The sequence below is a fragment of the Poecilia mexicana genome, unplaced genomic scaffold, assembly GCF_051168715.1.
Source record: "Poecilia mexicana isolate PSO_F unplaced genomic scaffold, ASM5116871v1 scaffold_15, whole genome shotgun sequence".
Lineage (NCBI taxonomy): Eukaryota > Metazoa > Chordata > Actinopteri > Cyprinodontiformes > Poeciliidae > Poecilia > Poecilia mexicana.
The window spans coordinates 25,031,993-25,057,875 of record NW_028263384.1 but is presented as its reverse complement, the minus strand read 5'-3'; the positions used below and the strand labels follow the sequence as shown (position 1 = coordinate 25,057,875).

The 25,883-nt window shown below is 38.2% G+C and overlaps 1 protein-coding gene across 2 annotated transcripts in view; it reads left to right on the top strand.

Annotated features, from left to right (window-relative positions):
* Window positions 1-286: 286 nt before the first annotated feature.
* Window positions 287-25,883, top strand: part of egln1a (egl-9 family hypoxia-inducible factor 1a) — a 29,767-nt gene continuing 4,170 nt past the window's right edge. The window contains exons 1-2 of one of the 2 annotated variants that reach the window (XM_014997130.2): window positions 294-1,305; window positions 21,495-21,614. In XM_014997130.2, the coding sequence (XP_014852616.1) occupies window positions 619-1,305; window positions 21,495-21,614 (807 nt within the window). In that variant the 5' untranslated portion in view covers window positions 294-618. Of the gene's footprint in view, window positions 1,306-21,494; window positions 21,615-25,883 lie in introns of both variants that reach the window. The other variant, XM_014997131.2, reaches the window with a different exon arrangement.

Genomic DNA, 25,883 nt, shown 5'->3' with positions numbered 1-25,883 from the left:
AGATATAGTGTTACCCATAAATTGAATGCTTTGCATATTGATGCATTCCAGTCGGACTTCCAGGACTTACATTGAGCTTTGTTGAAGCTGAAATAGAATACAAATTGTATATCTCCGTTACTTTTTAAGTATTGGAGAATAAAGCTGCTTTGAATAGATTTATAGAATAAACGAGTATTACTGATTCATTTCAGTTTAATCTTGGAGACACGTGTCTCTAAAGTGCATTTGTCCGACAACCCTGGGAGGCAGCGCTGGGGGCGGAGCTTGTTTTCCTACGTGACGGTGGGCTTGGCCAGTGACTAACAGTACACACGTAGCTGCGACACGCAGCACAGCGGTATCTACAGCTAGCCCGATGAAATGCCTCCCGGAGACCTCGACCCACCCCTCAATACTCGTCCGTGGGAGCACATTGTTGTTTTACATCACTGGTAGGACCGCGTGGAGACGGAATGAGTCCGGTAAAATGCCGACTTTTTGAGTTTTATTCCCCCGTTTCGCTCGGCGCAGCGAGGCAGAAGCAGCGGGTCTTTTTCCAAAGTTGACGGTTAGCAGCAGGGCGCGTGTGAAGGATCGGACTTAAAGGAGCAGTACACCCCGCTGCAGCCTCCCAACATGGAGAAGCAGCAGAGCGATCTGGACCGCGACAGACAGGTCTGTGAACTTTGTGGAAGAATGGAGAACCTTTTAAAGTGCGGTCGGTGCCGGAGTTCCTTCTACTGCAGCAAAGAACACCAGAAGCAGGACTGGAAGAAACACAAGCTGATTTGTAAGGAGGCGGACAAGCCGAAACAGAAGCCTGGAGACGGTCCGTCGGCGGGGGACAGCAGGAAACAACCAGAAAAGATAAGCACGGAGCAGGGGGATTCTGCAACCGTACCCCCAACTCCAAACACAGAAGCACCTGCTGACGGGGATGGACCGGGAGAACTGGGGTCCAACACCCCCACCACGCCTAACGGCCAGACCAGCCTCTCCCCTCAGAAACTCGCAACGGAGTGCATCGTCCCCTGCATGAACAAGCACGGCATCTGCGTGGTGGACAACTTCCTAGGAACAGAGACCGGACAGGGCATTTTGGAGAACGTCAAGTCTCTGTACAAGACGGGCAGGTTCACAGACGGCCAGTTGGTGAGCCAGAAGAGCGACTCCACTAAAGACATCCGAGGGGACAAAATCACGTGGATAGACGGGACAGAGTCTAACTGTGAGAAGATCAGCTTCCTAATGAGTCGGATGGACGATTTAATCAGACACTGTAATGGCAAACTGGGGAACTACACTATAAATGGAAGGACAAAAGTAAGTATGACAGCAGGTACACACACACACACCCACATCGTTATCATTAGTTGGATCAGAAACATTCATGCAGTCATTAGGGTCTGTTGTGTTTCACTTAATGCATCATCCACTAATCATTCTGGTTTATTCATAATGTACTTATAACTCAAAACTGGCCCTCTAGATTCTAGACTAAACATTAAGCCCGATTAAATATTATGTTATCAGTCAAATCAATACAGTTCTTATCTGTTTACTGCCAAATTATATCAATCAGTCCCTGCATTTTCTTGCAGCTGCGTCAGCCTTAATTGATGTCAGATTGTAGTCCATGCTCTAAACAGCAAGTAATAAAAAGTCACATTTACCGTCATAAAGAAGTGCAAATATCGCAAGTATTTCCAAATTAGTACCATAAATACTTTGATTTTAATTGCAAAAAATCACAAAAACAATCGTGAAAATTCCAGAGGGACTGAAAATATGTTCAATATGTTTTAATTTTAATAATTCAGTTATATTTTTAACAGTTTAACATGTTTTATCAATACATTCTGGCACAACCGGGCCTTTAAGAGCATTTATGATCTTGATTTGGCCCAAAACGAAAATTAGTTTGACGCCCTTGTTATAAAGAGTTGAATGAAACTGAATCAACATTGTGTTGCACCAATCAGGTTTTCTTTTGGTCATTACTGATTTTCTATTCTCTTCTATTTTTGTCCATTTTTATTTCTCTGAAGGAACATATCATATGTAAGGGTGCACTGATTGTAGTTTTCTGACTGATCGCTTATTACCGATCTTTAATAAGCCCGACCTGCTGATACTGAGTTTTGTTGTTTGAAATTTTGTTCAACATAGCAGTGGTTGATTTCTCTTTTTATGTTTTTTATACATTTGCAGAAATGGATAAGATATGTGGATAATATCGACTCCACATGTAAATATCGGCCGATCTGATGTCCCAAAATTATTTCAATTGGAGGCAATTTATTGGTGCACCACTATATAAAAGACAACATATGTGCTCCATGTTTAATAGGAAAGACATTCAGATTTTTATTATTTAACGATGAGGGACAAATTGATTTACTGGTACATCTTCATGTCATTTTGTTCGCTGATGAATGAGTCTTCAACAGGTGAATGGTTGATGCTGGAACCCTGGATTTAGCCAAGATCAATCATCAAAAGTGAACATTCAGTTACACCCATCAAGCTTTTCTTGGTTGACTGTGGCTTTTGGTTTTATTCGTCAATTATGAAATAGCAGGCAGTTGACTTTATGTAGCAATTTTCACAGCAATTTTGCTGAATACAGAAAAAATAAATATAAATAGTCTTGTTTTAAGTGCATCAAAGTATTTGCTCTTGATTTATGTGCTTATAATCAAAAAAAGAGGGGAGTTGTTCATTTTAAAAGGATTTTGATGCGTTGGAGGGAATCTGATTTTGCAATATTCAACCTGCCAATTGGTTATGTTGGTTGATTTCAATCTGTTGCAAATTGATTGATGCATTTCTTTGAATTTTAACCTGCAAGCTTGTTTTTTATTTTCATTCTGAAGGTGCTGTCCAACACTTAAAAGAAAGAAATGCGATAGATTTATTTTTGGATCGAATAGTTTTGAGTCTAAACAAAAAAAAAAATCAAGAAATTACAGGGTTGTCCTCATTTAAAGGTGTTTGCATATGTTGCTCGTCTGTAGGTGTAGGAGGAGACTTTTAGGATGTTTTCTTGCATTCTCTTTTTTCCATCCAATATTCTTATCTCCCATTATTCCTCTTAAATGTTTTATCTCTTTCTCCATTTTTTCTGACTCCTTGCCCATTGCATTTGAAATAAACTCAAAAAAGTTTTTTTTAATACCAAGTGGATCATTGTAACAACTTGTAAATTTTTTTTATTTATTTATACATCATAACATATGTTTTAAATGTTTAAATGCTTTTCTTTTTTCTTTATTCTTTTTTTTTTTTTTTTACTAAACTAAACAAAATTGCATCCAGACACATCCGGTTGATTGATGCTCTAATTTAGATAATAAGTCGTTCGTAATGCAACTTTACTTTCTTAGTTTGGACAGGTTAAAGATCTGAAGATGGACTTTAAAGAATCTTTATGCAGTTTAGAGTAATTTATTCCTGATTTGATGTCAGTGGGAGAGATTTGCAACATTTCCTCAAAAACTAAAAAAAAACATGTAACTAAAAATAAGTATTTTAAGGGTGTATGTTTTTATTGGATGAAACGCCAAAGCTAAAAATAAATGCAAAAAGAGTAATGAATGTACGCTTACTGGTATTATAATATATGGCAAAGCCTAAATGTAGAAAATAGATATAAAATGTGAAAATTTAAGTCTGGAAAAATCTGAAATAGTGCTCTAATTAAAGGTGTTACTATTTAGAAAACTGTATCCTGGTTTTGGTTAAAGCAGTGAATAAATTACAGGAATGTTGCTCTATAATTGACTGACCCGGTCCAACACAGGCAAGGTGTCCCACTGTTCAAATGAACAACAACCAGATAAGTGGTCAGACGGAGCCGTCCCACAGAGAGAAGAAGGTTTCGGTTATCAAATTTCAAAGTGCACTGACCAGGTTGTGTTTCTTTCTCTGAGGCTGTTTCTAAGAAAACAACGTAAGATTTCCTGTGGTTCTGATCAGGCTGCAGCAAAGCTGGTTTGACGTCTTCTTGGTCGTCGGGTTGCATATGACCTGCAGCGCTTTTTTTTTTAACCAGATCTGGTCACTTTGACCTCTTCACTTGAGACTAAACCCGGGAGGAACAGAGCAGCTCCCGGCCTTTTCCTCTTCCACCTCTCACAGGCAAACCCTGCATGTGCAGAAGTGAGAAAAAGCTGACGACAGCCTAATACATTAAATTATTGTTAAATGTACCTTTCCCAGGTATTTTCTACTTTATTTTTGTCTGTAAAAGAAAGAAAAACTGAAGGACACTCAGACAGAAGCCATCTTTGTTTCTGAGCTTGAGTTTTTTCTGATTTATTAATTTTTTAAAAAGATTTCTAAATTTAAGAAATAAAACGTAAAACTTTCAGACAGAAATGTGAATCTTTCAGTGTCTAGTAAGGAGATCCTGAAGTGCAACAAATCACTAAACACAACTACAAATTGAAAACCACAACATATTCAAGAAACACAAGAGATTTGATTCCAATTTTTATATTTATCTCATGATAAAACTTAGAAATGATTTTCAAAGTTTTAGAAACAGTTTATTTCTGATGCTGACCAAATATATATAAACGTTCGAATTCAAGGAAAGTTACAGAAACATTTTGTGGCATTTAACAAATATAAATAATTTTGGTAATTCTAGGTAACTTAAAAAAGAGAATTTTGATCTGATTTAACTTCAGTCAGTGAAGGGATTTTATTTTTTTATTAATGTATGTAAATATTTGGTTTCAACTCTATCTGGCTGACGAGGAAAAACAACATATTTATTTTAAAACAATCAATCATTTTCCATAATGTATCAAATTCATCATAAGTTAGTGTTTAAAAAAAATAGGTTTGTGGACAAAATTGTGCAACTTAAGTTACTGGTATTGAGTTAGCTTAGCTGCCTGACATTAAATAAATAAAAAAAAAAATATTCAAAATATAATTTTACAAAAATTAAGCAGACTTAAGTCTAACATATTGCACTGAGTTTTTACTGAAAATAAAATACAGACTTTACAGTTATAATGCATTTATTTTTTGTAAATTTCTAAAACTTTACCTTAAAACAAATCTACAGACTTTGTTCTTACACAAAGTGCATTTACATTAAAATATGAACAATCATAAGACAGAAGGAGCTAGCTAACTGCTTTGCTATGTGGTGGGAGAGTGGGCATGCAATGCGATATGCTGTACAATTTAAAACTCATTTTCAATTGAATTTGTTTTTTGCATTTTTAATAATTTCAGAATTCCTGGGACTAGGAATTGTGATATTTGTTTTTAAATATTATTTAGTTTGATCCCCTCTAGCTGGAATCATCATTCCAGGTTGTGCTTTACTTCCTCACCCGCTGCCTTTGCTGTTTTGGCAAACATTCGGCTGGATTATGACCCGCAGAAAATGGCATGACTTGCACAAATTGTGAATCATGACTATCAGTGACTCAAAGGGACACGAAACAATGTCGGCATATTTCAGATTGGAAGAGACGGGAGGAAAAGATTTTGCCCAAATATATATTTAATACCATTGTGTTTGTTTCCGTTTCTCACTTGATAACATTCCACAGACGTTTCCCTGCATGTTGGCCGCTTTCTGTGCCCATTATGATATTATTAGGAAGTTTAAAGATTTTATAAACAGCATGTTTGTTGTGCATGTAGAATGTTGGTCTTCCTCCATGTTGAAGTGAGAACGACTTCTCTGAAATGTGCAAGCATGGGCCAATTCCTGGCAGAAATGGTGACTCAAGTTTCAGACTGACTGGAGCGGCACTTAAGCCACAAAAACAAAGACTTCAGACTTAAGGCACGTTTCCACTATGAGTTCCTGAATGTTTTTTTTTTTTTTTCCTCCAGCAATTATACTCCCGGAACCGTTTTATCAACCTGGATTATTATGTGCGTTTCAACTGGATTGCTGAAACCTGGGCAGTTTATGTAGATTACATTCTTCTACAGGAGATCGAATCTCAGGAGACATCTTCATCCATAGCATAAAATTAGCTCAGAATGTGATTGAAAACAGTGAAATCAAACCAACACAGCATTTATCTCATATTGTTTCACAAGGTTTCCTCCTGAAAACTTTTTAAACCCCGTGATTGGGGCGCTCAGCAGTCATTCATCTAGCGGCCCTTCATGTTTTTGAGTTAAGAATGTTTAAAGTTGACATAACATTTGAAAATATAACTTGATAATTATGTATGTGCAAGATTAATATCTGAACATCAACTATAAAGTGTTAAAAAAATGCAAACATTTAAAAAAAACTTAAATAAATAAGCAATGCTAAGCCTGGTGGGGGCATAAGTAATGCCTGGTGGCCTGCCATGCTTATAATATACTGGGAGAACCCCTGGTTTCATGACGGTCGGTTACCATTTAGGCTGCATCTGTGAAGCAAATGTATTGGTGGAGTGGATTTTAAATGTAGCGTACCAGATTGGAAAACAAATCTCATGATCTAGTAACTTGGTTTTAAAGCAGCTAAAATATGAAACTGAAATAAAATGAAAATTGGGAATAGAAACTGATTTTTAATAATTAGGACCTTCAAGATATGACGTGTGGGAACAATAATCGGACACATCTGCGTCTGCTCCTTTCAGATTTAAAATCAGCGAATAACAGTGCAGTGGACCTCAGGTATTCACAGAGATTAGGAACCTGTACATAACCAGAATCCACAAATAGTTGATAGATGGCTATAAAAACATTTATAAATGTTTATTTTAATTGTTCAAACACCAAAAATACCCTAATATGTTTTGATACGCACTATGGAAAAAGTCTTAGCACTACCGCAGAAGCTAACTTGTAAAACTCTACGGTGTGAAAGGAGATCGCATGGCTAATACTTTGCATACAGTGGAAATTGGTGGTGGCAGCATCATTCTGCGACGATATTTGTCAGTGAAAGGAACTGGAAAACTGCTCAGGATAGACGGGAAGATGATTGCAGCAATCAGGGTTTCCCCCAGTGTATTATAAGCCAGGCGGGCCACCAGGCTTCACTTGTACACCCACCAGGCTCGTTAATTGTTAATTTATCTTAATTTTTTTTTTATTATTGCCTATATTTTTAAAGGCTTTATAGTTGATGTTTAGGCATTAATCTTCCAGTCTTCCAACAATGCATAGCTATCAAGTGATATTTTCAAATTATTTGTCAACTTTAGACATTTTTTAATTCAAAACGTGGCTGGATGACTGCCCTACCTCCAGTGCATCTTTATTTATGCCTTAAATATCCTTTAAGGCATAAATCGAGGTGTAATTTATCAGCAACATAGTGACTCAACGTGAAGCGGAGCGACTTCTGGACAGCTTTGCAAATGTCCTTTGCAAAGCTGGAGATTCTTTAATTTTACTTTAAGAATCTCCAATTGACTCGTTAACAAGTACAAATCTGCCTAGCGTGCGTTTTTGCAGGAATTTTCCTGGACTTTGCTTACTCAGTAGTTTACAAAGGCACTACAGTGATCGTGTTTTACTTGGCAGAAACCTATTTAATCCAGACTGAAGCAGAAGGTGACCTCTGACTCCCCTAACAGCCTTACTGAAAGACGCATCCTGAAGTAATGCTTCCATTATCATGTCTGCATCATAAAAGCATGTGGAGTAGCGTTAGCATCTGGGTTGTTTCAGCACAGATATCTGCTGCTAAAAATACAGTTGGCATGAAAATCAAGAATTTTTGAAAGCTTAATTACCGGTAGTTATTAGGGCCGTAGTGATACAATAATCTCATGATATGATACGATGCACAATATTCTGCTCACAATACGATATATATTGCGATATTCAGCAAACGATACAATTCAATACACTTTTGCGATATTCTGAAAGATTTTAGAGGGACAGTGATTTTGGTGACATTTTGTGACTGTTATAGTATTGGATTTAATTAATTTAACTGAAAACTGATTAAAAGCACCAACTACACAATACCTGGCTCTGGTTGGACATGGACACAGACTTAAATTCAACAGCTGGACAAAATGAATCAAAGAAGTGGTGAGAAAACATGTTTCTTTTAATTGAAACAGTACACACTGTAGCTTACGTGCATTGTATCAATCAATAAATCAATCAAATTTTATTTGTATAGAACATTTCAGCAGCAAGGCATTTCAAAGTGCTTTATATAATTAAAATAAAAACAGCATGTGACATTGAATAAACAGTGAGAAAGAGAGAGATTTTGAAAAAGATAAAAACATTAAAACCCGCACCCCTTTCAGGACTTCAGTTAAACGTCATTTAACTGGGGGCTCTAACCCCTGTAGGACTTTAGTTAAACGTTGCTTAACTGGGACGTTTTCCGGGGGGCTTTATATCATTAAAACCTAAACAGTGAGAAAGAGAAATAAAAAGAAATTAATAAATAGATAAAAACTAAATATAAAAAACATCGAAGACATCAAAACCCACACTCTAATACTAATTTAGCCATAAGCAACTCTAAACAGGTGGGTTTTAAGTTGAGATTTAAAGGCACCCAGTGTTTCAGCTGTTTTACAGTTTTCTGGAAGTTTGTTCCAAATGTGTGGTGCATAGAAGCTGAATGCTGCTTCTCCTCGTTTGGTTCTGCTTCTGGGGATGCAGAGCAGACCAGAACCAGAGGATCTGAGGGGTCTAGACCAGTGTTTCTCAACCCTGGTCCTCACCGCCCCCCTGCTCTGCATGTTTTAGATGTACCTCTATTCCAGAACAGCTGATTCAAATTATTGCATGACCATCAAGTACTGCACAAGCCTGTTAATCACCCAGAGATACAATTCAGGTGTGTGGCAGAAGGGAAGCATCTAAAACATGCAGGACAGGGGGGCGGTGAGGACCAGGGTTGAGAAACACTGGTCTAGACGGTTGGTACAGCAATAACAGATCTTTAATGTATTGTGGTGCTAAACCGTTCAGTGATTTATAAACTAACAACAGTATTTTAAAGTCTATTCTTTGATGCCAGTGTAGGGACTTTAAAACTGGTGTTATGTGCTCTATCTTCCTGGTTTTAGTGAGAACGCGAGCAGCAGCGTTCTGGATCAGCTGCAGCTGTTTGATTGATTTATTAGTCAGGCCTGCGAAGACGCTGCTGCAGTAATCAATGCAGCTAAGGATAAACACATGGATGAGTTTCTCTAGATCTCGCTGAGACATTAGTCCTCTAATCCTGGAGATGTTCTTCTGGTGATAGAAGGCTGACTTCTATCACCTGAAAGCCTCTAAAACATGCAAGCCTCTCTTGCATGTTTTAGTGTTGTGTGACTCTTAATGTGGCTCTGAAGGTTCAGGTCAGAGTCCATCACTACTCCCAGGCCTGATCGCTGGTTTTCAGTTGTAATAACTGAAGCTGTGCATTGATTCTAGTTCACTCCTCTTTAGGTCCAACGATAATAACTTCAGTTTTGTTTCTGTTCAGCTGGAGAAAGTTTTGGCACATCCACACATTTATCTGTTCTAAGCATCTGTTCAGTGATTGGATGGGGTCAAAGGTCACCTGGTGACATCGTGATGTAGAACTGTGAATCATCCGCATAGTTATGGTAGCTAATCTTATTCCCTGTTATAACCTGAGCCAGTGGGAGCATATAAATATTGAAAAGAAGTGGTCCTAGGATTGAAACCTGGGGTACCCCACATGTGACCTTTGACCTCTCTGATGAGAAGTTTCCGATTGAAACAAAGAAATCCCTGTTCTTTATGTAAGATTCAAACCAGTTGAGCACTGGACCGGAGAGTCCGACCCATCTCTCCAGTCGATTCAGTAAAATGTCGTGGTCAACAGTGTCGAAAGCTGCACTGAGGTCCAACAGAACCAGCACTGTGGTTCTCCCACAGTCTGTGTTTATATGGATATCATTGAACACTTTGACTAGGCCAGTCTCTGTGCTGTGGTTAGCACGAAAACCAGACTGGAAGGAATCAAAGCAATTCATTATTGTTAGGAAGTTATTTAATTGTAACTGCTTTTTTAATAATTTTGCTGATGAATGGGAGGTTGGAGATCGGCCTGTAATTATGCAGTAGTGATTTGTCTAGATCAGGGGTGCCCAAGACCAGTCCAGTCCTTGAGAGCTACCATCCTGCAACTTTCAGATGCTTTGTTTGGGCACAGCATTGGTACTGGCTTTGGAGTGGATGTGCAGATTAATCCTCTGATCTTTTGAATTTTCTCTGAAAAGAAACTGGAGAACTTGTTGCAGGCAGCATTAGATTGAAGTTCATGTGGCAATGTCATCGGAGGATTTGTGAGCCTGTCCACAGTAGCAAATAGAGCTCAAGCATTGTTAATGTTTTTGTTTATGACATCTGCAAAGAAAGCCTCTCTTGCATGTTTTAGTGTTGTGTGATAGTTACGTTGTCTTTCTTTGTAGATGTCATAATAAACGTGCAGTTGAGTTTTACGCCATTTCCGTTCGGCTCTACGGCAGAGAGTTGTCTTGCAGATTGAACTGTTTGTGCATTTCTCCATGGAGATTTCTTCCTACCAGTCACAACTTTCACTTAATGGGGGCAATGTAATCAATGATATCTGAAAGTTTGCACTGAAAATCATCTACCAACTTATCTACGTTATTATAGCTAAAGGGTGGGGAAGAAGAGTAGATTTGATTAAATGTTTCTGTGAAAGTACGTTTTGTGATAGTAGCTTTTTGTCCAAGTGGGTTAACGGATAAAGAACTGTCAAAGATAACAGCAAAGTGATCTGATAGGGCGACATCAGTTACAGAAACATTGGAAATATTCACACCCTTACTGATAACCAGGTCCAGTGTGTGTCTGAGTGTGTGTTGCTTGTTTGACATGTTGTGTTAAACCAAAACTCTCTAATATATTACAGAGCTTTTTTGCCCCTCGATCTCGGGGGTTGTCAACATGAATGTTGAAATCACCGACAATTATTAAACAATCATAATTGTAAAGTAAATAAAGTGCACCAAGTACCCTGGTAATCTGACAAAAGGAATCAAATCCTCCAAGGTGTTTTTTTTTTATTTTTTATTTTTTTATTTACTCTTCCCTAATTGTAATAAAATGACAAGAAAATGTGCCGTTTAACCCAATGACTAAAAAGAAATTTAGAAACTGTCTTCTGGTATGTTGGCGTGTTGCACAACAGACCTTATTTTCCGTGAAGTCTTGAAGATAATACTAGGAAAGTGAGACACTTCTAGACACAATCCTTGCCCTCATGTCTGAGTTGTGGGTCGAAGGTGACTGCGTGTTTATTTTTGTCATTTTAAATGTGACAGATGAGGCGTGGATGTGCGTTTTCATACGGAAGTTGACCGTTGACCTAAATCCTGAAGCCATGGAGGGTATGGAGAGGGAAGGAAGTCTTGTAATGGCGCTCGACTTGCACCGGAGCCAGCCGTACGTTATGCTAAAGGCTTTCCTTCCGCTTGGAGCACCTTGCGTGCCACTTTTTTTCCTGCTTATTGTTTTACCCATAAATCAGAGGGGATCAGTCTGAGCATCCTTAATTACATTCAGAGTTAAATATTAGTTTGTGGTGAATTAAAGCAGAGCAGGTTTATGCATTCAGGATTAATTAATTGTTGGAATTAATTTATTGGTTGTTGCACCTTCAGAGGTGTTTGTTTTTTGTTATTGGCCCCTTGTTGCTGAGGACAGAGCAAAAGAAGCATGATGAAACTCATAAGATTTTACTGCAGCACTTTAAGATGTAAAGTATTCATACCCCTTAAACTTTTTCACATTTTTCTTACGTTACAAACACAAGATTGATTTTTATTTTTTGGGGGGGCGGAGGGGGATTTTATGTGATAGACTTAACACAAAGTAGCATTGTTTCCACCAGTGTATTACAAGCCTCGCGGGCCACCAGGCTTTACTTGTGCCCCCACCAGGCTAAGCATTACCTTTTTTTAAGCCTTTTTAAAATGTTTGCATTTTTTAAGAGGTTATAGTTTTTGCTCAGGTATTGGTGTGCATTTTGTATTCAGTCACCTCTGTTGCGATATCCATAAATAACATGCAACACCAACATCCGCCTTGGGAATTTCCTTTATTACTAAGTGCAGGGTTTCTCCCAGTGTATCATAAGCCTGGCGGCCCGCCATGCTTTATTAACCCCGCTGCCAGGCTAAGCGTTGCTTGTTTACGTTTCTAGGAAAATAAAAATAATTTTTAAAAAAATCATTGTTTTTTTTTTTTTTTTAAAGCCAGGCTGCAAGCGTCTCTTTTGCTCTTAGCATTTTAGTAGCAGAGCAGATTTATCCTTAAGGATAGGTTTATAGTTTATGCATTTAAAGCCGACAGCGCGCAGACCAGTCACACTGCTGGTGCCTCTGCGCTTTGCCTCTGCGCTTTGCCTCGCGCGCTGCCGCTGCTTTACCTCAGCGGGATCTAGGGCTGAAACGATTCCTCGAATGATTCGAGTACCTCGATTACTAAAATTTCTCGAGGAAAATTTACCTGCCTCGAAGCTTCGTTAATTTATGTTTTATTAGTTAGCGCACCGTGTTCCGGCCGGGACTTCATTTGCGTTGCGCGGAGCTCTCACTTCCGCCTCCGAGTTGTTGACAAAAGCTAAGTCTCAGCGGCATAAAGTCCAATCTTCAAGATTGGCCCGTGGGGATTTTATTGATTGATGATAATGCCCGACTTTTTATCGTTTTTGGGGAACCAATAAGCATCCTTAAAATGACTGGGGGATGCCTGGAGTACGGCAGCATTTCTCCTCCGGGGCTGCTGGTTGAAAGCGAACGGCGGGAAGAGCGCTGAGGTGAGCGGATAGACTGAACAGGGCGGGCGGCTGAGTAGCTGATGCTTACCGTGTAAATGTAGCTTTACCGACGAACCGCACAATAAATTTCATATCCCGGTCTGAAGAAACGGGTGGCGGAGCGCATCGTACATGGCTGGTAGATGAGTTTCTGAGTGTGACCAGTGAAGGTGTCGTAAATATTCCGTATTGCTTCCCCCGTGTTCGTCCCCCGGTCTAACAGTTCGTCAGTCCACTGGTCTATTTCCTCCCCTCCACCCCATGTTCGTTCATTCGCCCTCTCCTCCCACTCCAGGCGGCATTTCCTGTATTTTCAAACCCAAAGCGTGACAGGTTAGGTGGCAAGGTGAGTTTAATTAATCTATTAAACTCACTGAAGATGAATACATAAACTAAAAGCTGGATTGTAGACATTTTTATAAGCATATTTGTGAGCCTGCCTCTTTGTTATTAAATTCAATATAATTTCAGATTTTTCTATAACTTTTCTTCTGGTTAACTTAGAAAGTGAGCTATTATTGTTACAGGTTAGTTTTCTAAACTACAAAAAAGCAACTGTTAGGGATGCTCAAATATGAAAAATTGGACTGATATTGATATCTGATAGTAACACCGGTATTATGCCAGATTTACCAATATTTCATTTTAGAATTTTTTTATCAGATTACTCGATTAATCGTAAGAATAATCGATAGATTACTCGATTACTAAAATATTCGTTTACAACAGCCCTAGCGGGATCGCACGCGCCTCCTTTCACTCAAACTGGACACAGGCTGACCTGTATAGATATTTACATCAACGTAGTGAGGAATTATGATCCTTTGGAGAACTCTAGATAAGAGTTTAAAACCCGCCGCGTTAGCTCTGGTTGCGCAGCTCTATGTGAACCGCAGAAATAACTTGTAACGAATTCAGAGGTGCACGTTGTGGAGCGGTGAGAATAATTTATCTTTGTGAACGCACAATTATATGCGGCGTTTACATCTTAACACGCTGCCCAGCGTGTGGCTCTGTTTGTCTTCCCTGTAAAGTTTGTCTGTGGTTCTGGTTGGCCGGAGCGTTTGTGGATAACGAGCAGATATATATATATATATATATATATATATATATATATATATATATATATATATATATATATATATATATATATATATATATATATATATATATATATATATTAGGGCTGTTGTAAACGAATATTTTAGTAATCGAGTAATCTATCGATTATTCTTACGATTAATCGAGTAATCGGATAAAAAAATTATAAAATGAAATATTGGTAAATCTGGCATAATACCGGTGTTACTATCAGATATCAATATCAGTCCAATTTTTCATATTTGAGCATCCCTAACAGTTGCTTTTTTGTAGTTTAGAAAACTAACCTGTAACAATAATAGCTCACTTTCTAAGTTAACCAGAAGAAAAGTTATAGAAAAATCTGAAATTATATTGAATTTAATAACAAAGAGGCAGGCTCACAAATGTGCTTATAAAAAATGTCTACAATCCAGCTTTTAGTTTATGTATTCATCTTCAGTGAGTTTAATAGATTAATTAAACTCACCTTGCCACCTAACCTGTCACGCTTTGGGTTTGAAAACACGGGAAATGCCGCCTGGAGTGGGAGGAGAGGGCGAATGAAGGAACGTAAGATGGGGTGGAGGGGAGGAAATAGACCAGCGGACTGACGAACCGTTAGACCGGGGGACGAACACGGGGGGAAGCAATACGGGATATTTACGACACCTTCACTGGTCACACTCAGAAACTCATCTACCAGCCATGTACGATGCGCTCCGCCACCCGTTTCTGCAGACCGGGATATGAAATTTATTGTGCGGTTCGTCGGTAAAGCTACATTTACACGGTAAGCATCAGCTACTCACCCGCCCGCCCTGTTCAGGCTATCCGCTCACCTCAGCGCTCTTCCCGCCGTTCGCTTTCAACCAGCAGCCCCGGAGGAGAAATGCTGCCGTACTCCAGGCATTCCCCCAGTCATTTTAAGGATGCTTATTGGTTCCCCAAAAACGATAAAAAGTCGGGCATTATCATCAATCAATAAAATCCCCACGGGCCAATCTTGAAAATTGGACTTTATGCCGCTGAGACTTAGCTTTTGTCAACAACTCAGAGGCGGAAGTGAGAGCTCCGCGCAACGCAAATGAAGTCCCGGCCGGAACACGGTGCGCTAACTAATAAAACATAAATTAACGAAGCTTCGAGGCAGGTAAATTTTCCTCGAGGAATTTTAGTAATCGAGGTACTCGAATCATTCGAGGAATCGTTTCAGCCCTAATATATATATATATATATATATATATATATATATATATATATATATATATATATATATATATATATATATATAAAGGGAACATTTCACTTTAATTTTGTGTGTGGCTCCAAATCCAGGCCTCCATTGGTTAATAAATTTGATTTCCATTGGTGATTTTTGTGTGATTTTGTTGTCAGCACATTCAACTTTGTACAGAACAAAGTATTCAATGAGAATATTTCATTCATTCAGATCTAGGATGTGTTATTTGAGTGTTCCCTTTATTTTTTTGAGCAATGTATATATATGTGTCAAATTGTGCAGTTGTATGGTCAATGGAAACGCAACTGGTGTAGCCTTAGTAAGGATGATGACTGATGTTTTAGTTTTCAAGGAGAGTCATAATCAGAGAATGAACCAGGAAGCTGTTGGTATCTCTGGAGGAGGTGCAGAGTTTCAAATCTTTGGTTTTGTCAAGAGAGTTTGGCTGTTAGTTCTGTGTACCGTGCAAATCTGGCTTTTAGGAAAAAGTGACAAGAAAAAAAACACTGTTGGGAAAACAAAACTCATACTCAAAGGGACACAGCAGATGTGGAGTAAATTGATTTGTTCAGATGAAACCAAAACTGTGAAACATGATTGTGGCAGCATCGTGCTGTGGAGGAATGCTTTTCTTCAGAAAATGGAGAGAAGCTGGTCTTATTTATTCTCACTACACCTAAAACACTTTCTAGATTAAACAAGAAGCAGAGTGGAAACACTGTTTGTTAGATTGAGTTTATACCACATAATTAATTTTTATTTATTCTTAATCGGCTTATCTTTTGTGAGTTTGGTAAATCAATGACTTGCTTTTAGAGCATATTTCTGCTGCAGTATTTCAAAAGTAATGCCAATATATGTCCTCCTATTGTTCAAACCCAACTGTAAACACTACAGGGGTAAAGTGGGTCATTTCTTTAAATGGGAATTTCCTTTAAGGCGACACCGTCACATGAAACAGCAAGGTCTTCCAGCGTGTGACCTGAACCGTCTTCATTCCCACACTCCTCCCTGCTGCATGGTCTCAATCCCAACTGTTTGTGCTCCGTGTTTGGATAAGCATCTCTGCTGTGAAGTGAGCAGATCCCTTTTAGCTTTTCCGTTTCACCACACCCCGGTCCATGACTCACATCAGTGGATGCAGGGCAATGAACTGATACCGCTCTGGTGAAAGGGTTGTCCTCAGGAGTGATTGGGTCAGTCGTGTTTGGATGTTGGTTTGTTAATGAGACATAACAAATGTGAGTCAGTAAAGTTATTCCCCAATCGATTCTGCTCGGCTAAAATTAAAAAACGTTGGTTACATTAACAGGAAACATTTGCTGTCCAGTTTTATTTTAAGTTTAATAGACAGATTAGCATTTGGAGAAAGTAATTTTAGAGAGGCATTAATTTAAATGGCTGTGTTGATGCACCATAATCATTATAAAAGAGCCTTCTCTATAAAATAAACATTTAAATTTATCACAAGTAATCAGGTTGGAGGTATTCACTTTACCTCCTGAGGTGAGTTTATGTACTGAAATATATAATTGGTTTAATCCGGTAATATACAATGACTTAAATTCAATAACGCACATTTCAGTTTGGTCCCAGTAAAAAATGGTAATTAAGTTCATTTGGTAGTTTTTATATTTGACATTGAGTCACTAACTTTGGAACAAACTCTAGGTTGAAGTTGATTTGCACAATCAAGTTTGGAAAATTTTGTTTTTTGTTAAACACTTTGACTCTTATAGTTTTATACGACTCCAGGGCTATTTCACCAACTACGTGCACTGTATGATTTAATATTTGTTCTCGGCCTACTTAAACATGTCACCCCTTGAAGTGCTTAACCCTTTATCGGTTTATTTGCCCTTGTTTTTCTGTAGTGTTTTTTCTATAGTTTTTAATTTAAAATCTGGTCCTGAACCAGATTTTGGTTCTGGACCAGTAAAGGTGCGTTCTCACCGGTCCTCTTTAGTTTGTTTTAATTTAACTCTATAGTTTGTTTTTGCAATCATACTCTAATGGAGGCCATGGAATCGAACTCTGGTCCTCCTAAAAATGTGGCTCTCGGTTTGGTAGACGTGAACTCTGGTGCGGTTCAAATGCTAACTGGACCAGAGGTTGCTCCAAAAGAAGAAAGTGGTCCAAATTGCAAGGTATTTTGGGTAAACGCAAGTCTAGCACTAGAGGGAGAAATGAGTTGTGGATTTTTACAAACGACAACAGAGAAATCTGACGCTACTCCATTTTTGTTTACATTCCACGAAAAAGGAAGTTGTACTCGGTGTCTTCTTCAGAGGTTTCCGTCCCGTTTCCTTCACGGATTCTTGGTGCAGCGCCACCACAGGCTTGGAGGTGAACAGCGAACCATAGCAGCTGGATATGTAACAAATGTTACAACTTCGGTTCCCAATCAAAGCAAGTCGACTGGACTATTGGGTGTGAAAACAACCCTAAAAAGTCGGGTAGTTAAAAAGGAGAAATGGAACTGTTTACTTTCTGATCTGTATCATGTAAACTGCATTATTACTTTCACTATTTCTTTTTGATGATTGTTGATCATGTTTGCACCGAGGCTCCATGGCGGTCTTTGCCTCTGCTCTGGCCTCATTGAAGGCCCCTCGGAGCTTGGTTCCGTGACCTCTGTTCCTCCCATTCCCTGCACGTAAACACCAGTTGGCCTCTGAAACTGTGGTTGTGGAATGTAAACAAACAACATGAGGAGCAAGGTCAGCCGCTTAATGAGGGCCGCAGTGGAACGCGGAAGAGTAAGTGTCTGAAAGAATGGGAGCACAAGTGGATATAAAGGTCAGGGGCGGAGATGGAGAGGGAATAATATCCAGCAGAGAGCAAAGGTTTCAAGTTGAGACGGAGGATTGGTCTGAACCGTCTAAGGAACTTAACATCTATAGTGACACTAATGTTTTAAATGTACCTTCCTCTATATTTTGTACCTTTATCGAAGTTTTTGCTCCTACCTGAATAAGGACTTGATCTTAAGATGTGTCTCTTCTGTGTGCTTCAGCTTGTTAGGTTCTCATGACCAGATCAAATGAAAGGCAAACTGGAATTTAACAGCACTTCATACCAGGTTGGCATATCCACACAATAGCAGCATGTCATGTATTTTCTGTGAATAAATTAAGAACACGCATATTTTGTGTGCATTTCTATTTGTTTTTTTTCCTGTGAAGATGTGAAAGTTGATCATAAAAAAATCCCAGCAAGTTCATAATAAATAGTAATACATGTTGTATAGTAATCGGGGTTATCGATTAATCAAATTTTTGGTTTTTGAAAATGTTATTTTTGGAAATGCACTCACTGGGTTTCTGTAATTCAGTGATGTCAGCATGTCAAAACTTTACTCTGTTAATATTGTTGTAATTAAACAAAACTTTGGATAGCCTGGTCCAAATACTCCATCGTACAACTCGGGGAAGAGATAATTGAAATGAAAGTTGCTTTTTGAAAATTTAATTTTAAGAAAAGAAAGCGAGAAAATAAATATGGTAAGAAAAAGAGCTTTTATTAATAATTAAGATTCTGGCAAAACCCCCAGTTGGTGCAGATAAGTGTGTTTTAAAGATGAGCTTTCCCTTTACATGCAGTGAAAGGCTGTGTCCGCCGAAGCGCACCCTCCCTCTCCTTCTCTCTCCCTCTTCCTCTCTCTTCTTCCCTCTCACTCTCTCTCTCTGTCTCTCACCTTAAGTCGGCCCACACACAGCCCTCACACACATCTGAATCCACACTTGACCCATCTCTAGCCTTGCAGCGTGAGCCCAGCAGTTGGGAGTGGGAGGGGTGACATAGCGGAGGATAAGCCAACCTTCCTCACGTTCTGCACGTAGCACAACCATTAAAATACTGCTCCCTCTGGAGGGAGGCCAGGAGTCAAAGTTTATAGCAGTTCAGTCCTCCCAATGAGCTGCAGACCCACCCCTCTGCTTTCACTGTCTGTGCCCTTCTTTCTCTTTCTCTGCCCCTTTCTTTTACTCACAAAAACAACAAAAAAAGAAAGCCTACTGTATCGCCTTTTACACACAGGAAGCCCTTTTGTTGGCTGTGCGTGCGCCTCACTCAGTAGTAGTTTCTTCCAAGAACCACCCCTCCTCTCCTCTCTTCTCCTCTTTTTTTTTAAAATGTTGGAGCAGCCACCTTCCTCCTCCTCTTTATGCTGCAGATCTGTTGTTTTCCAGCTTTGAAGGCCCTGATATCGTGCATTCCAGCGGTAACCTGCATCTCCGAAGATGTGAGCACAATGCCGACTGACGCAAGCATCTCCGATCAGATGCGCAGCGAAATAAGAGGAAGACGTGTGCACGTGTGTGATGTGAATGACTTGGCTTGTTCTCACTGAAGGGCTTCTTTAAAACCAACTCGTCCTTTCATTTTCTGCACACATTTTGCTTTTGCTTTCAAATGCTCAATACACCGATAATGTCTTTTTTTTTTTTTTTTTTTTTTTACTAAAGAAGAAACGGTGAAGAGATTTACTCTGTTTATAATAATGTTGCTATGGTTTATGTTGATGCAAGCTCCTGGAAGAATGTGGCCCGACTTGTCTTTTGCCCGCCGTATCACTGTTGATGCTGCAGTGCATGAAGGCTAATCTGCTTGTGTTGGTGCACGTTTACCAGTCACCTCAGATCCACTTTCAACTTGGACACTGTTGCTGTCTTTAGCCATGCACTTCCTACTGCTGTCAGGGTAAACAGCAGTTTTAGAATCTCCAAACCATTCACATTTTTGCTCCTTTAGTTTTTTGTTAATGAGATGCCAGAAAAAGTTGCAGAGTGACTGTTGGGTCTTTCCAGTTGCCGGCAGAAAGAAAGTTTTTCCTCGCTTAAAACCATTGTCTTCATGTCAGTTTTAAAAACTCTTAATTACTTTTAGCATTTTGCTGGTCATTTCACTTTTTAAAAGTTGTTCTTATGTGACTTTGTCTGTCCGTATGCCTGTCACAATACCACATTTTGCTGGGCGATAAATTGTCCCAGAAATAATTGGAATAATCAATAAAATTGGCATTTTGAGACCATTTTTTGTTAATATAATGAAAGTATTCCCTTGCTTAACACAATTTCTCTTCATGTTAGTTTTACAAACTATAATTGCTTTTAGCATTTGCCTACTTGTTGCACTTTTTAAAGTTGTTTGTTTATGTGGTTATATATCTGGCTGAAGTCCTGTCACGATACCAAATTTTCCTGGATGATAAATTGTACTGGAAATTATTGCGATAAACAAATAATATTGTCGTTTTCAAGTAATATGATGATAATGCAAATTCACCCTTTCAAAAACCAATGAACATTAATTTTCTTTTAGCATTTTCTCAGAAATTGAGACTTCTAAGAATAATATCGAGCTCCAACTTTGAAAAACGGAATTTCATTTTAGTTAAATATACTTTATAAACTAGTAAAAATATATTTTTCTGCATCTTTTATCAACACTGTAGGAAACGTATTCTTTGAAGAGGTTGCTTAGTGCCTTGAATGAAAGATTTAATGCGCTCAAAATTGTCAAAATTTCACATAAAACTATTGTTTCGATTAAAGGCAGCCATTTTGGATTATGAGGTCCAGCTTATTATGGGTTAATTTGCCCATATCAAACTTAAACATTTACATTTTTAAGTTAAAATGGAATATAAATAACCTTTCATCTTCCAACCCAGTAAAGAACACCACATCTGTATTTTTAACAAAGCATGAAAAGCTTAAAATGCCCAAATCCTTTAGAGTTACTGTTTTAAAAATGTCTGCCATTATGTCGTTATTTGGAAATCTTATATTCTCTGGTGATAAAATGTTTAAGAATCACTGCTCACATCCTTTTAATGCAACTTTATTCACTTTTATTTTCTACTTCATTTCCTTATGGAAGCTTTTTGTTTTTCACAGTTTAAAAATATTTAAATAAATGTATTTTATTTTCCTGTTAGTCCGGGACTGTTCAAGTTATTACTTGTGCTTTTTCGTTTTCCTGCGGGGTATTTTTGTACTTTACCAGAGCCAGGATTCAGCATGCTGTTTATTCTAAGAAATATACAAGAACTCATGGCTTTCACTGCCAACTCCCAAGCAGATCATAGAAGTCTTACTACAGCAGGAAAGGGCAAAGGGAAGTCATGCAGGACGATATCCTTGGTTTATTTTCTCAAATGTTTCAAAAGATTATTATGGGGCAGCTGGGTAAATGTGGCCTGTGCTTGTCTTCATCTTCAGGTGAGGAAAAATTAACAAAAAAAAAAGAAAAAGTAGATTTTCTTCTTTCAGAGTTTGAACATGCTGACTTGAGTTTTACTCTCACTTGAATACTTTTTGCCTTGACTTTCCACCTTTATGTTCATTAATTTTGAAGGCAGGTGACTGCTGGTTTCCCTGGTGCTCTGTTTGTACTAATCACATTTTTCTATCACTCTCTCTTCAGGCAATGGTGGCCTGTTACCCTGGGAACGGAACAGGTTATGTGCGTCATGTGGATAACCCCAACGGTGATGGACGCTGTGTTACATGCATATATTACCTTAATAGAGATTGGAATGCCAAGGTATGAGAAAACGCTCCATCAGGGTTTTTTCTAGAGAGTTTGCAAAGTGTTTGGTTTATATACTTGTAGAATAATGTCAGAATTTTAATATTCTATAATTAAAATAAGACGGAAGATGTTTATTTTTGAAGAATGCAAAATCCCTAAAAAAAATAAAATGGCACCTTTAATCCAAGATGGCGGATTTACTGTGTTGTTTGCAAACAAGAGATTCTGGTGGGTTTGATGTGTGCTTGGATAAAAAGCAGGGTTTAGTTTGAAATCTTCTAGAGACTAATATTTGTTTGTTTTCCTTAAATATTCACATAAATGTGTTTAAGAGTAGATTTGTATTGTTTTCTGGAATTTTTGGTGCAGATTGAGTTAAATATGTTTTTACTTTATAAAATCACACTCTTCTACATGAAATTAGTTTGGCTACACTTTAATTCATGCTGTATAACCACACCAGCCATCTAAAATCGTCTTAAAATGCCTCAGTCAAGTCAAGACCAAAAAATAGGGCTGAAACAATTAATAATAATTAATCAGTTATTAAAAATAATTATGTAATTTAGTTATCATTTAATTGCTGATTAGAATATATGGATTTAAAAAATACAGATTGCTGAAAAAACCCCGTTCGGACAGAATTAAGTTAAAACTGTACATTTTGTACTCGAGACAAAAACACCTTTCTCTACAAATAGAAAAACTAAATAAAGGTCGGCTATGTTACTTCATTCTAGGAAATAAAATGTCTATTTTATAATTAAAAAAAATTATTTGCATCTTTTAATGTATTTCTAATATTTCATAAAACATTAAGTGGTTAAGTGAAAAATCTGTAGAAAATTCCAGGATTTTTTTTATCTGATTAATCATATACTGAAATAACGGTTATTTCCAGCCCTATAAAGAAACATACTATTCTTTTATTTCTTAATATTGCCACTAAAAGATGTGATAATGATGAAAGAAGGTCTTCAGGATGCCTAAAAGTGAATTTGTCCATGGGAATGTTCTTCGGACTTAGGAGGTCAGAGCAAATTTATTGACGCCTTAGCAGGAGGAAGTTGTGCCTACGAATCATTGCAAATCATTCAGTCGCCGTGGTAACCAGCTGTTGATGGATGAGGCTGATCTTCACCACTTCCACTAACATTCAGAACGGTACCAGGTGAAAGGGATTTGGCGTAAACCCACCCGTCTGATGAAGAGACTTCAGCCACCAGCCTGCTAGTGCGTCCAGGCTGACGAGCGTTGCCATGTATACGGGAAAAAACAGAAACAGAAAACAGTGATACAATCAGTGAGGGGTTGCTTCAGGCCAGCTCTGCTCTGTCCACAAATAAAGAGTGATATCAAAACATCCTCAAGATGAAGGCTCGGTTTATTGATATGTTTATTGATATTCTGAGTGTTTTCCAATACAATGGGAGAAGACACTGATCGGTTGTTGCAAGAATTGGGATCGACTCCAAACACAGATGACGCAGGAATATGTCACCGTTGGTCAGGATTTAGCCAGATTAGTGGAAAAATAATAAATAAATATTTACTGATGTAATAGATTGTAAGCTTTTTGGCTTAAAGAGCCTTGGATATCTTTGCAATTGTTCTTCATTATACCATGCAACGTGTCAAAAGACGTAAAAATGTTGCAGCCATGAAACATCCGTCCTTTTTATCCATAAATGTTTAACAGACAGATAATATTTTAGCATATTTTCAAAGATAAAGGTCTCTACCAGTACTGTTTGACCGTAATCCAGATTAGTTTCAACATGGCCGGTTTAGGAATTTTAAAAATGTATCAAATATCCAAGGTTTTCCCCAGTAAACTTGCTGAGCCCGGTGGTTGGGGCGCTCAGCAGTCATCCATTCAGCAGCCAGTGGTGTTTTTGAGTTAAAAATGTTTAAAATTGACAGGAAATTTGAAAATATCACTTCATGATTATGGGTTATTGGAAGACTAACACCTCAACACCAACGATAAAGTCTTAAAAATGCAAACATTAAGAAAAACTTAAATAAGCAATGCTTAGCCTGGTGGGGGTGCAAGTAAAACCTGGTGGCCCGCCAGGCTTATGATACCCTGGGGGAAACCCAGAATATTTATTCTTGGGTGTAATAGTTCACATATCTTTGTTAAATTATCAACAGTAGTTTCAAATCTGCATGACTTATGCGCACAAATCAGTTTCCTGATCTCTTTATAAGCCCGACCTTTAACCCAAAACAGCTTTTTGACTTTGGACGATAGTTTTTACCATCGCTGGTCATATATTCATCAATTTTCTTTATATAAGCTGCTTATTCAACACTACTTTTATGATTAGCCTACAAGTTGTTGTGTTTTTGTGTTTTTTGTCCAGGCTGACTTGTTTTAACCCAACTTTTACCTCTTTGTTTTGACTTTGTGATTGTGAGTTTCACATAGCTTTCCTTCTGGATGCGTCAGCATTCTGTTTTGACCTATGCACCTTCAACAGCAAACAAGTGATGTGGCCTATTTTGGGGTCAAATCACTAAATGTAAAAGTAGCTAACAGATGCTTGCATCCTCTGACTTTTAGATGAACTTTGCTCTAGATCACAGATGGTTACGTGAATAACTGCAATCTGGTTTCTCATCAGCTGCTTATTAGCCAAGACCACGTTTGTTAAACAGCCTGATTCTGTGCAGCAAACTTATTTTTTGTCCAATATTATAAATTATCATTTATAAAGCGCATTTAAAAACAGAAGTTTGCCAAAAGTGCTGCACAAAAACAAGACCAATCAAGGAATGGACATAAAAAGTTAAAAACGGTCTCAAGATAGTAACAAGAATTTAACTCACACTGGACCAAACGGCATTAAAAAAAATGTTTTTAAAAGAAACATTGGAGAACAACAAGCTGAGATTTAACTTGGACTTTTCTGTGCCACTACCAAACCCATTTTTAGCCAAATCAAAATATTTGAGTGGGAAAGTATTTTTTTTAATTAATACAGAGTGCTAATTCCTCATAATTTTTAATATAAAATAATTTATACTATATTTGTCCATTTGTTTTTGAAACATTGTTAAAGGTCAGTCAAACTGGATTGAGAGAGTCTGGGAATCTCTTACCAAAGATTTCCAGTTATATTTAGCTGTGGGCTTTGACTAGGCCACTCTAACACATGGATATGCTTTAATTTAAATTAACCTAATGAAGCTCTGAGTGAATATTTCGGGTCATTGTCCTGCTGGAAGAATGAACTTCTCCCCCAGTCTCAGGTCTTTATTGGAGATGTCTGAAGGTTTTTGGTTTCACTGGATTTTCTTAAGGAGTATCAGAGTAAAAGCTTCTAAATCAAAATGCTGTCCTCAGTTTCAGATGTTATTAACTGTATGATTTTTCCGGACTATCCCAAACTTTCCCAGTAGAAAATGTAGTGTTTTTCTTTTGTTTGTTGTCATATGGAGATGTTAGCTTGGTTCTGGTTCTGCATGTTTACGTTCACATGATTAACCGCCGGTAAAGTGGTGAATAAAGGCCCTGTTTTTCAGAATGAGCCCTGATTTACTGTAAACCTTGATGCAAAAGATAAACAGCTCTACTGGTTTCTACAGCGGTGGCACGTGACTTCCTCTTGTGAAAACTTCTCTCAGATGTCATGAGGGTGTCAGGATTTTACTTTGGCAGATTTTACTGTGTTGCTATCACCAAACATCTCAGCTTTTATCTGATTGTAAGTATTAGCTTTGAGAAGATAGATGTATTATTTTGAAACGGAACAAGAAAAATATCTGTGCACATGATGGCAATTATACTGCATGACCTTTAACCCACACGTTATGTGCAGGTCAAACAGGTGTTAAACTTTGGTTTTCTTTTTTGAGATTCCAGTGTCGCTGATTAATTCGCTGTAGTCACACCACCGGTATTCCCCCTATTCAACACGCTTCAAATGGGAATAACATTACATGCGCACTGAAGGGTGTGAGCGCTTTCAGCACGTAAGGTTTGCGTGTGAAGAGAAGGTCCTATCATATCAGCAAAGTTGAAAATTTAAGCAGCAGGCTTGCAGCAATCTGCTCTTTCACTCTCCAGGTCCTTTATCCAGCCAGAGCAGTTTTCCTGTGGGTTATTCTTGCTATCCCTCCACAGGAAAGCTGTCCCCTGCTGCGGCTTCCTATCCTGGGCTTTTCTCCGAGCCTTGCATTGCTCTGCCTTTAACGTTCTCGCTCCTCTTTGATCTGGTTTAGATGGCTGACTGTCCATTAATAACCTCCTACAGGTACAAGTAGGTTAAAAAA